Source organism: Nothoprocta perdicaria, unplaced genomic scaffold (genome assembly GCF_003342845.1).
Source record: "Nothoprocta perdicaria isolate Ctin4 unplaced genomic scaffold, notPer1 scaffold_9, whole genome shotgun sequence".
Taxonomy (NCBI): domain Eukaryota; kingdom Metazoa; phylum Chordata; class Aves; order Tinamiformes; family Tinamidae; genus Nothoprocta; species Nothoprocta perdicaria.
The window spans coordinates 9,074,196-9,087,333 of NW_020456198.1; the positions used below are offsets into that span (position 1 = coordinate 9,074,196).

At 48.3% G+C, this 13,138-nt stretch overlaps 1 protein-coding gene across 1 annotated transcript; it reads left to right on the forward strand.

The window, feature by feature from the left end:
* The first annotated feature begins 6,887 nt into the window (after positions 1 to 6,887).
* Positions 6,888 to 11,564, forward strand: THUMPD3 (THUMP domain containing 3). The gene is made up of 9 exons (XM_026052637.1): positions 6,888 to 7,052; positions 7,468 to 7,545; positions 7,663 to 8,193; positions 8,796 to 8,926; positions 9,196 to 9,265; positions 9,562 to 9,677; positions 9,863 to 9,970; positions 10,172 to 10,295; positions 10,596 to 11,564. The coding sequence occupies exons 1-9, from the start codon at positions 6,888 to 6,890 to the stop codon at positions 10,725 to 10,727; spliced, it is 1,455 nt and encodes a 484-aa protein (XP_025908422.1). The 3' UTR covers positions 10,728 to 11,564.
* The last annotated feature ends 1,574 nt before the right edge of the window (positions 11,565 to 13,138 follow it).

The following is a 13,138-nucleotide window of genomic DNA, read 5'->3' on the forward strand; positions in this document are numbered from 1 at the left end:
ACAGAGAAGCCAGAACAAAAGGAAGAGCAAGTGCTGACTTACTGAAACAGGACACTGATACGATCTGCAAAGATCATACAGAGTTCTGCTGCTCTGGACTATCACAGTATCTGAAATGGCTTTCATCAATTCTTCTAATTTTAAGCTAATACCGAAAGAAGTCAAAGTTGATAAAAACCTTATTTTTTGCCAGTCAGTGATGAAAATCTTATCATAGAGAAACTGCAGAAAGAATAAATCCGCGGGGATGTGGCGGGGTTCAGGCAAGGGAATGGGGAAGAGGCCCTCCAGAGCCTGGTCCCCCACGTGCTGGACGGGGCTCGGCAGGTCGCCAGCCACACGAGCCCCTGGCCAAGACCTGGCACATCCTGACTCATCAGCAGGCAGGYGCTGGCCAGGCRGCTGCCACCAAGGGACCTGCACAGCCCAAAGGCTTCGCCTGTGTCTGAAACGCTCTAGCTGTTACCTCCCAAACTAGGCGAAAYGCACACCAAATGTGGTATCCAAACAATACTGGACAGAAAAGCAGATAAATCCAGATCCCAAGTCCTGTTTTCCATTGGTTCAGCTCAACATTTTCCATCTGCAAAAGCAACTCAGTGCCTCACGCCCTTTTGACAGTCAAAGTCACTGTGTATTTCCAAGCTATGATTAGTCTAATAGGAATTCATTCTGGAGGCTTGGTGAGAATCTGCGCTCACGCTGCCGAGTGGGTCTCCAGGCGAGTGCTTGATTTCGCTGCAGAGCGCTATAGGAAATCAGTGCAGCCCTGGAGGACACAGATGAGATGACAAGGGATAGAAGAAAATCAATTTCTGGCTTATAACACCAATAGATCGATACTATAATGACAATAAAGGCAAATTCTGATTTAGCTGTTAGTGTGTTGTACAGGAAGCTATAAGTAACCTTAGCTTTTGGCTTCCTTTCACACACTCCTCTCATTCAGAAAAACATTCCTTACTTCATCAAGCAGAGCAGGGAAATGCAACTCTATTCCAGGAGAGGACAGTTTGTGTGTGAGCTTTCTGCTGTGGTCCCCTCCTCTGCCTAGTAACGACGATAATGTCACTGTCCCTTTTGCCCCAGCCGCCCAGCTTTGCTCTCGTTCAGCAAGCCCAGGTGTGCTYGTCGCCGGCCCTGCTCCCGCTCCGCGAGCACGAGGGAATCCAGCGGCCYGGCCGGGCTTGGCGGTGCCGCGCGCAGTGCAGCGCCGGCACAGCACTGTGGTACCGTGCTCCGTGTGCTGGGGCACAGCAACACGCACAAAGCAGAGGGACCGTCCGCTCCGTGCCCCGCGGGGGCCCTGCAGGCCCCTGCCCGCTGGCTGCTGCGCCCCGGGCTGGGGCAGCTCTGCCCGGCCGCCCCGCTGCGCTCAACGGCCCCGTCTGCGTTCCCGGACACGCGCCGTCAGCTCCGCTCCTCGCTGCGGATACTGTTAGAGCCGCTGTTGCAGCTGCTGTTGCAGAGAACGTCTCTGTTCYGAACAAACAGGTCCGTGAAAACGGCGGAGAGCCATGACCGAATGTGCAGCCAGGCTCCGTGGCCGAGGAGAGGGCAGGAAGGAGTGGCGGGTGGGAGGAACGACAAGGAACCAGAGCTCCGTAACATCCACCAGGTCCTTGCTCCAAAACAGCTCTAGCAGCCTTCCCGAGCACTAGAAATACTTGTGGATGTGAAACAATACCAGAGCTAAAGCTCCTGTCCAGACTTGTAACCCGACCGGCTGCAGGGGTGGGAAGAAAGGAATCTCTCGGGCACGTGTTGAGCGGAGACAAACACCCCGACATGAGATGCTCCTCCGCACAGAAGCTCCAGCCTCCGACGACCCAAGCCRTCAGCAAGGACTCCAGCAGGCTGGTGGCCTTCGTGGCGAGGACGCTCTCTTCTTTACGTACCATTACTCAAGTGGAGACAATCTGGACTCTGTCCAACAAGATATGGGAGAGAATCGTGCTCTAGCGCTCTGGAAGGTAACAGATGTGCACTCTATTTAACAGACCTATAAAATCCTGGATCTTGGTTCAAATTATTGTTAAAAAAAAAAAAAAAAAGTGAGAATTATTAATCATTGGATTAACTTAATGAGCACATGAAAGATTCTTTACCAGTTAATGGCTGTATATAAAGGCTGTTTTTTCAAAGCTATGCTATAGGAGAACAGAAGCTACAGGTTGGATGCAAGAGTTACCAAGTTACCAAGTGAAGCTTCTTACAGCAGACCTGGCCAGAATATATATCTAATATATTATARTAAAGTGAAATTGAGAGAATTTTACTTTGTTTCTGACATACTATAGCAAACCCACACAGCTGTCAAATATCAACATCTCATCTCACAGTGAAGAAATTGTGATGGTTTTTGATAAAAACATCCCCTGCAGTTCTCATTTGCAGGGCCACCAGGCTCCCAGAAAAAAAAAAAAAAAAAAAAAAGATGCGGTCCAGGGATCTGTTTTATCGGGATACAAACTGGAAGTACTTAGTACCCCAAGACCATGCCATGAATTCTCCTCCCAGCATTAGACTGATGAAGTCAAAAGCTACTTTCCAGCTCGCTACAAGAGCCCCAATTAGGCAGTTTGACAAGGAGCACGCTGTGCCAATTCCTGACATCAGCAACAGGCCAACGTAGGTGTTGTTTTGAAACAATGAAAAGCCCAGCTTACGCCACTTATTTAATAGCTTCAAGCTGTTAAAACATAAATATTTTTTAAAAATCCTTCTGGAGTCAGGAAACAGCCCTTTTGAGACATCACATATGGCTTCATAAGAACAAATTTGAAGCCACAGGCAACCTACTCTTCATATTTCTGAAAATTAGTCCTCTGGGACCAATGGTTACAGGTCCTCAGAGAAGCATTTGGTAGCTCTGGAAATAAAACTCACCTTCCCCAAGTACTTCTAAATCCTTGTGCCTGTTGAGCCCTGCGTCCATAAACCAACATACAGAGCAGCTTGGATCCATGCTGAGGTGACAGGTTTATGGGGCATGCAAGCTGCATTACAGTAGGCAGAAAGGAAGGCTTGCTGGGCTATAGAATACAGAACACAGTCAGTGCTTGACGTGCTTTTAGAAAGAGACATCCACAAAACTACATCTGAAACCAGCTGGGTCAAACCCAACCTCATTTCCGAGACCGCCTCTAACTTTGCTTTCCACTTCAGACGGAACAAGCCTGATCCAATTAAATTCAGCGCTGCTACCAGCAAGCACAGTTTCCCCTAAATGCAGCAGCAAGCACCCTTCCTTGGGTCAAGGCTGAGCTCATCTCAGCAAGCCATTCCCCTGCTCCTCACAAGAGCTTCGTGGTGCATAGCAAGGTGCATTAAGTGCACGGTGCATTTTGTGCTTTGCGGTGCATAAGTGAAGCAGCAGTGCCTGGTGGCTGTGCAGTGCATTGCAGTAACTGCTGAGTCCTACCCAGCTCCAGCCAAGCCGCTCGCATGGACAAAGCCACTCTGGGCTCTTCCAGGCGAGGAAGGGCRGGGAAGGCCCAGGATACAGGGCTTCCATGAAGGCTGCAGCACCTCCTTGACCCYGGACAAGGCTCTCCTGCGCAGAGGACTTCAGTCCTCAGCTGCGTTTCACACAAGGCTCTGCGAGAGCACAAGCTCACCTGAACGCTCCGAGTCCCACTCAAGCGAGGTGCCACCGCTCACACACGGGTGCCTCCATAGCACAGGGGAACGATGAAAAGCTCCTCTGAACCCAAGCCAACCATAGGAAATGCAGAGAAGAGGGGTATGGCCTTAACGCAATTAAAAACACTTCTATCTGAGATTTTTCACTTGCAATCCCTCTCCGGGCCTCTACCGTGTAAGAAAACACGTTTTTCATCCAGAAGAATGGCTTTGCTCCTACCTCACTGACTGGGACACGCAGCCCGACTCTGTCAGATTTATAGGTAGAGCTAGAATCCAGACCAATTTTACCTCAAAGACTTTAGCTACTAGACCATACAGTCAATTTTCATGGCCAAGGAATATTTAAATCAAGAGAAATAGCTTTAATATAAGAGATTTAGAACCCCCCACACACATGCTGAAACGATTAAGGCACTTCGATGTAAGAGCTTTTGTCAGAGCCCTTCCCTCACCACGAACAAGTGCCACGAATTACAGAGCACACCAAGCTAACCACGGGGCCTGGACTCCTTTCTTTGGGAAGGGTTGAGGTGGAGCTCCTGTTCACGGAGGCTAGAGCATGCACAGGAGCCCGTGTGGTTCTGTCTGCTGCAGATCGGTTGTAAATTCTCATTGCATAAGCCAGTTCACAGGAACTTTCCCCACTATATTTACAACCTGAACTCCAAGGCGCAACCAGCGCAGGAAGGGGAACAGGCAGAGCCGCTGCCAACGGGCGCGGGACAGGTTCTGATTGCGCTTACACACCCCGCACGGGGGAGAGGYAAAGACTGAAGGAGCAAAGGAGAGGGGAGGAAAAACAACTGCCTTTTGTTTCATGTGGCACTTTGTCGTACGGATAGAGCCGTGCTCACACAGAGGACATCCAGCAGCTAAACCTGCTCGGGCTTGAAAAGCTCAGCCAGTGCTGGAAGCATTCCAAAGGCAACAACCAAAAGACCAAGGAAATTCAGTAATTTTTATAATAATGAAGAAAAAAATAAAATGGCCACCCATGGTTTCGGCATGTGAATTCCTGCCCCACTCACTACTCATGTGCCACGTGTATGTGCTGAGCTGGCAAACCCTGCAGACTGTAAGGCCAAAAAGCTGTTCAATCAAATTCACATTACACGAGTGCGCTCCACCTCAGGGCTGTCAGAACCGCTCACAGACACGTAAGGGAGCTCGGAAAAGCTCGGAGCACCTCGGAGGCAGGCAGGAGGCCGCCCTGGGGACGGATGCAGCCGGGTTATGTGACTCACCACGGCCAGGGCGCACGGGCTGCACGTGGCTCGAGCTCCTCATGGCTCACGGGAGCTGGGATGCGCGTCGGGGCCGARGAAGGGTGGACGGGCAGGACCGGAATCCAGCAAACTCCTCCTGCAGGGATAGCGCCGGGGCTTGCATGCTAAATAAATAAATAAACACATAAATAAATACATAAATATTATTCATTTTTATTAATTTTATATAGAAAGAGTAGAAATGTGATTAGATTTCACTACCCTCCTGGATTTTCTTTTCTTTCTACTGGATTTTTGTTTGTTATGACTATTGACATATGAATTATCTGTTACAGCAAAAATCTACCTTTTTGTTTTCTCATAGCTAAGTGTAAAAAAGTAATATTGTTCTTCCAGTAGAAATGCTCCTTGGTCAATATCTGTAGATATGCATGAAAACAATTTAATTAATTGATGCTAGGTAGAAATAGTAACAGATAAATAGGCAGAGTGGAGGCCAAGGCCACGAAGCTCCTCCTTGACTTGTGCATCTACCATAGCATCTTACTTACAGTGAGATAAACTTTAGGACAAGTCATTGTTCCCAAATAATGCAGGAAATAAATGCATATTACACCACAGTAACACTACAGTAAATGCATACTACACCCCAGTAACACTACAATAAACGCATACTACATTACTGTAGACATGAGGGTGAACTCTCAGTGTGGTCAGGAAAGGCAAAGCATTTTGGTGTCTCATCCCCAATTACTTGTTAAAGCTCTATAGCTTGTTATAATTGGTGCCAGCCCAAATGCCTATAGCTGCCAAGCTTGTACATGAGGCTRTTATTTGTGAGGTCAAAATTAATTAACAAGAGGCCTGACACCATTTAACGGCGTTCTGAAGATGTATGGTGACTGAAAATTTGTGTTTGAGATTTAACCCACTGAGAAACTGCATCAAAGCACAATAAATATGTGATAATGGCTGCAAAATGCAGGGCTAGTGGAATTCGGATCGCCAGTGCACTGATACTAAGGCCTCCTGAACAACCGTCCCGCGCCGGTCRTTTCTCCAGGCGCACGGGCACACTCGGCCGGCGGCTTCTCTGCTCTCACACGTGCAACCTTTAGTCTGATTTACAGCTCTCCATCCCAAGTGTTCTGAGGAGAAAACCACCACTCAGTGTGTGCCACTGCAGCACCCGAGCCCTCCAGGACATGACATAATTTAGTGTCATTATTATTTATGCAACCATGGGGACAGACGTGTCGTCGCAGTCGTTTCCAGCCTGCACAACTGCAYGTGCTGCAACAAAAACCTGACCACAGGACACATCTAATCCGGCTTTGTCGGGCTGAAACCGGACACARACTGGGCTCCTCCCAAGCTACCTGCTGAGGCTCTGGTTCCCCTCTCCTTGCCTCTTCAGKGACACTGTCCCCATGGACTTGGTTGTCGCCCTCCCATCTCCCCCTGGAGCACTAAGCGAGGCGGCCGCGGCGCAGAGGCAGCGGATGCTGCTCCGGGCGCGGGTCCCCGCGCCGCCTTCCCGCCAGCTCTGCCCGGGCAGCTCGGCGGCTCCCCGCTCTGGGCTCCTGTCTTGTTTCGGACCCACGCGCTGCTCCCCGCGGCCCTGGCGGGAGGACAGCCCAGGGCGGCAGCGCAGGGAGCTCGCGCTCGCCTTGGGACTGCAGGGAGCTCTCACAGGCGGGGCTGACGGCCGGGGCCTGCTGCTGCCACCGGGATGGGACACGGGGCCCGGGTAACGGGACACGGGGCCGGGGTACAGCACACGGGGCCGGGCGGGGCTGCGGCTGCCGCTGCTGCTCGGCGGGCTCTCCGCTCCCCCCGGCCTCGGCGCCGCGGGATGCCGCCCTGCGGCCGCGGCCGCCCTGCGGGCCCGTCCCGGCGCTGGGGGCTCCCAGCCGCCTCCGCCGCCAGCAGGGCCCGCCCGGCGGCCGCGCCCGCCCCCGCCGGCCTGGCCCGGAAGAGGAAGGCGCGGAGCGGCGCAGCGGGCGCGCGGCCATGGCGGAGGCGGCGGGCGCCGCTGTGGTGATCGGCGCCACGGTGCCCACGGGCTTCGAGCTGACGGCGGCGGCCGAGGTGGAGGAGAAGCTGGGCGCGCGGGCCGGCGTGAGCCGCGACCGCGGCAAGATCTACTTCGGCGTGGCGCCCGAGCGGCTGCCGCAGGTGGCGCGAGCACGCGTGGGTGTGTGCGTGCACGTGTGTGTCCTGCGTGCACGTGTGTGCCAGGCATATGTACGTGCCATGCGGAGGTATGTGTGCCGTATGTACGCATGTGCGCCATGCGTAGGTATGTGTGCTGTGTGCGTGTGCGCCATATGTGGGTATGTGCGTCCATGTGCGTGTGTGTATGTGAAAGCCATGCATGTGTGTGTGTGTGCGCCGTGCGTACATGTGTGTGCATATGTGCATGTGTGCCATGTGTACGTCTGCGTGCTGTGCCTGTGTGCCATGAGTATGTGTGTGCCTTGCATATGTATGAATGCCATGCATATGTGTGTGCATTCTGTGTGTACAYGTATGTGCCATGTACACATACGTGTGTGCACAGTCAGCCACCTACCACGCTGTCCCCCTGCAGGTGCACCGCCTGCGCTCCGTGGACAACCTCTTTGTGGTGGTGCAGGAGTTCAAGGACTTCCACTTCAAAGAGAGCAAGGTGAGGAGCGCTCGGGCCTCGCCGCAGCCCCGCGGCCTTGGATATCCAGGGCCAAAAACACCCTGTACTCAAATGACTTCCCAAGCCCCCAAAAGATATTATTTTTGTCTCTTAAAGGAAGAAGCTCTGAAGGACTTGGAAGATCTGGTTAAGAAGCTGCCTTGGACTGAGCCCTTGAAAGTCTGGGAGCTGAACAACAGCTTGAAGAAGAAAAAGACAAAGCGCAAGAAGCAGAACCTGCAGAACGCTGCGAGCAAAGAAAAGCTGAACGGAGATGGAGAAGAGGAGAGGGAGCAGAAAGATGCCAGTGACCAGAGCTGCCCCGAAGACGCTGCAGGTACCGAGCGCGCCAGCACTGAGGACACRGGAGCCGCGCAGGGAGAGGCGCCGCAGCCGGGCAGCGACGACGACGAGGACAACAAGCAGTCGGATGCCAAGGAGGAGGCGCCCGCGGGTTCCGGGGGCGAAGCCAAGGCTGCGGAGGGACAGAAGGGCGAGGGGGACGCGAGCGTGCTGAAGTTCCGTGTGACATGCAACAGGGCCGGGGACAAGCACAGCTTTACGTCCAACGAGGCTGCGCGGGACTTCGGCGGCGCTGTGCAGGAGCACTTCCAGTGGAAGGCCGACATGACCAACTTCGATGTAGAGGTAGAGCCTCAGCCCCAGATGCAGGCGACGCTGAAATCGCCCCTTCTTAGTCCTCGTTTCAGAGTTCCCTAACRTGCTTTGGGAGCATGGCAGGGCCTGAAGCGGAAAATAGCTGAGGCTGAAATCGTGGCCAGCGTGATCGYGTCAGGCTGCATTTCCTCACCTCACACTTCCTAATGCCGTAGCTGTGTGTAATAATTCTCTCTTTTATGTCCCAAGGTGGGCACTTCTTTTCCTCAAGCTCTCCCTGTTTGGCACACACTGTCTCTTTCTCCTCAGGTTAACTAAACAACGGCAGGTCACAGTCAAGCTGCTGTTCCAGGTCCCCTTAGCTATAGGAAATGGTCCAATACCAAGTATGATCTTCTGCCGTTTGAAATCCTGTGTGAAGGAATCTGTGTGTGAGGAAGCTTATGCTGTCCTTACTTTTGTCCTTTGCCCACGTTACAAACTGTGCATTGCTTTTCTTCCAGGAATACCCTGCACCTTTTAAACATATTTCCTATTTCTAAATGGCCACCTGTGTTCCATGCAACCATTAACCAAATGTAGTATGGGAAACACTTTGTTACTGTTGAAATTTAGTTCAAGTTTTTCTTCAGGTTCTCCTGAATATTCACAATAACGAAGTAGTGGTGGGCATTGCATTAACTGAAGAGAGCCTGCACAGAAGAAACATTACACATTTTGGACCAACAACTCTTCGATCAACCCTCGCTTATGGCATGCTTAGGTCAGTATAGCTGCATAATTATATATCATTTTCAGTAAGTATAATCACTGGATGTTTTACTACTTAGAAAAAATAAATGTTAGCTTTGATCTATTAGACACTTTTCAAAATACACTGTGACATTTTTGAAAGTATTACAGATACAAAATGCTAATTAAGAAATGGAAATAATAATTACAAAGATGTTATTTTGTTAGAAGAGTATAGACTTCTTATGTTTTCCTTTATGCTTTCCTTATGACCTTTTTGTGTTGTCTTGTCTCTCTCAGGCTCTGTGATCCGCAGCCAACAGATATCATAATCGACCCAATGTGTGGAACAGGCGCAATACCAATAGAGGTGATTTTTTAATTTAATAAAACTTATGATGGTATCCAAATTTATTTATTTTGGTAAATTACTTCATTTTCCTTTCCCAAGCCAAGCAGTAAGAAACTAAATTCAAAAGTATTTTGAGCTTTTAAGACACACAGTACCTATAACAAGTATCTGATGGAGAATTTTTCAATGGTTCAAGTTAGGTTACAGTTGCTTTACTATACTATTATATTGAGTAATTCTTTTTTTTCCTTTTTTCTTTTTTTTCTTTTTTATTAATCACTATTAATGGCAATGATGCTTATTATTTTCCCTAGGGAGCTACAGAATGGCCTAGTTGCTACCATATTGCTGGTGATAACAACCCACAAGCTGTAAAAAGAGCTGCAAACAATATCTCCTCTTTACTTAAGAAAAATGAGAATAAGGAAGGGTGAGAAGAATGCAAGTGACTTTCTTTTTGTAGAGTGTTTTATGTAAAGAAATCTGTTTTGCATGCATTTACCTGAAAGCTTTGCTGACATTTTCCTATGTATTTTTTGATGATGTTATAGACCTTGTAATCTTTAAAAAATCCTCAGTACCCCCTGTCTGAGATGAACATCTTTGCGCTTGYAGAACCTCCTCGGGCATTCCCTTGGATATCATTCAGTGGGATATTTGCAATCTCCCATTGCGGACTGGTTCTGTGGATATAATTGTGACAGACATGCCATTTGGAAAGAGGTGAGGTATCCTTCTTTTTAAGTTGCTCTGCTTAACTGCTACTAYTCTTAAGTGCTTGTATGTCCCGTCAATTGGTCCTCGTCAAGAAGCACCGTCTATATTACAAATGGAGGTTGAAATGAGTAGTAAAAGTATCRTGTCCTCAGGGCCAACTGCAGTTAACTGTCCTTCAACAATCACAAAGAGATCTTATTTTTATAGGATAGGTTCTAAGAAGAAGAACTGGGATCTCTATCCAGCCTGCCTCACAGAGATGGGCCGGATCTGCAGGCCTGGGACAGGCAGAGCGGTGCTGCTAACGCAAGATAAGAAATGCTTTGCCAAGGTATGACACTGAGACAAAACTTTACAAGTAAATCAAGCATGTTTTTACACATAAACATATAATTATAAAGAAATTGCAAGCTGATCTTACTACAGAAGATGATCCATTTTTAGAGAAATAGTTAGTAGTATCATCYTACTCTAACACAGATTTAGACCTGAAGAGTCTTTTGACTTTGCTTTGAGAGGTGACTTGACATAAACAAAAAAGGATGATGATAAATGTCTAAAGCAATTTGTTAACATATCGTGAAGTCACCACTAATGTCTGTTTTTCCGCGGTTGTTTTTTGTGATTGCAGGCTCTGTCAAGAATGGGGCACATCTGGCGTAAAGGGCAAACCGTGTGGGTGAACGTAGGGGGACTTCATGCTGCAGTGTATCTGCTGAAACGCACCTGGGAAAGGGCAGAAGAAAAAAGATCTTTCTGGTAACTCGTGGGAAGGAAACAGCAGACACCTCTGGAGTTTCCTGAATGGCAGTGGGTGAAGCCGACACCTGAGGCTGTAGCTCTGTCAAGTTCTAAGTGGGGGGGGAAAAAAAGTTGCAAAAGTTGTGGCACATGAATATTGAGCCAGGGATTAGCTTGGGAATTGTCAATTGTACCCTTGTGCTCTGAAATCTTATTTAAATTGCCTCTATCCTTTGCCTCCCAAACTGCATTTTGCTACTGGCATTAGCAATGCTTTCCTTTGCCTGAGTCTTCTAACATGGCCATTCTGTTTTTCAGATAATTGTATATGTCCTCTGCTTAGAGTAGGAAACTCCTCTGCTTATAGTAGAAAACATATTCACACCTATTGGCAGTAGCAGTTAATTTTTTCCCCTAACTGTAGAAATTGCACATATATCCTAAAATGACTCATAAGACTACTAARACAGTCATCTTGCAGTTTAGAGGCAGTAGCTCTTTAATGTAAGATTTTTTCCAAATAGAAGTTTTCTAATTTATACCATTGCCAAATGTAGAACAGATTATAAATTAGTGTCTGGGTTCTTTTTWTTACTCTAATAAGCAAATGCCAGTTCATTAACAGTTCATTGATGCTGCTGTTCTCCTTACCTGTTACCTCAACTTACTGCTAATTACTAGTAAATGTTTAATTCATGTTTTAATGTACCACTGCCATAGGTGAGGTGGGATAGTAACACAGCCTTAGGAGACCATTTGTAGTTACTATGTGAATAATGGAGATACTTTAGCAGTTATTAAAAAGTTCATATTTTCAATATCTGTTGTAGACCGAGATGACAGTATGTTTAAACTGCTATAGTTATGCCACCATCTTTACAAAAATATTTCGTGTTGAATAAACTGAAATTGCRAATACCATTTCTTCTACAAATGTACTGTGATTTCTCAAGCCTCTTTTTCAGGGACTGAAAAAAATAATTTTATTTGCAAGTTTGTCATCTTCATTAAGGTGTATTCATGCTAACTATGTGCAAGTGTTTAAAGGTGGAATAACAGTTATTAAAGTTTGAGATGTTTTGCATAGGAGATAAGTCTTAATCGCATTCTTTCTCTGGCCTGTGTCCAGCAAAGGATAACAGTGTTTTATTTACTACAGCGTTGTCTTTCTGGGTGACACAATGCCAGGAGTGCTCTTTTAATTCCGTCCTGCTCGTCTTCATTTATATGGCCATGTTAAGCTAATAGCTACAAGTTTTGCATGAAGTGGTCAACTGAACACTTGTGTAATAGCGATATATTAGATTCTTAAAATGCATTAATACCTTGGTGTGTTGCCACTGTCAATATTTCTTAAAAGGAAGAACAAGCACTATAGTATATTAAGACCTTAAATTATGCCTTTTTTTTCCTTGTGCTGAAGATGAGGATAAGCTCATCTCTTTTGGCCTGAAAGGTGATGCAGTTGTATTGTGCTTTCAAACTAGACCCAGCATTAAATAGATTCAAATCAGAGAGAGGTGACCTAGCAAATTAATTTTGATATCAGGATATCGATGCTAATRTTACAGGCTGCTGCTGTGAAATTAGACGGCTAAATAGTAATCACGCTAAAATATGCAGTTGTCATGATTGTGATGTGCTTCCTAAGGAAAAGTACATTTGAAAATATTCCTTTAATATTTTTAAATTCTAATAAACTACTCGGGGGCAGTAGGATGTACAGTGAAGTCTGGCAGGTGTGACTCCTCTAGCAGCGCAGTGTGAAGCAGCTTCCCTTGAAGATGACACTTCTGGTTTCATGTGAGGTTGGTACCAGACGCTGGGTAACAGACAGATTCAGTTAGGACAGTTGGCCCTTGGGTGCCTCTGATTTGCAAGGTTTGTGTTTCTATCACGGAAAGAAAATTTTGGAAGTAACAACCTTAGAGCAAGGGGCAGCGAACCAGCCTACGCAGCAATTCTTGTGTTTTTTCCAGTATACTGGAAAAAATACAAGCCATGGGTAGTAGTTCCTACTGTGTCATTTTTAACCAAATTACGCACTCCTCCCTCACAGGTTGCCAGAGGCGGTACAGAAATGACTGTACGGCAGCGTCCTTCAGGTCAGCCCTTCTGCAGCACGTTAAGCGTTTGGCTGAAGTGAGACATGAACAAATCGTCCCGCGCTGCGGAGAGCCGCAGYGCGGGGAGGCCGCGTTCCAGGGCGCGAGGAGCGGTGCTGAGGGAAGGCGCTCGTCACGACGCGGCAGCGCGTTCAGAGGAAGCTCCGCGGTTGTCTCTCCACGGCGGCTGCGGCTCCGTGGTGCCGCAGGCCTCGTGCGCTGCCGCGGCTCGGCGCGCGGCGGCTTTCGGAGGCGCCGCGGCCGGTACCGCCGCTCTCCCTCACGGCGCCGCCGCCTCCCGCCGCCCTCGCGGCGCATGCGCGCTCCC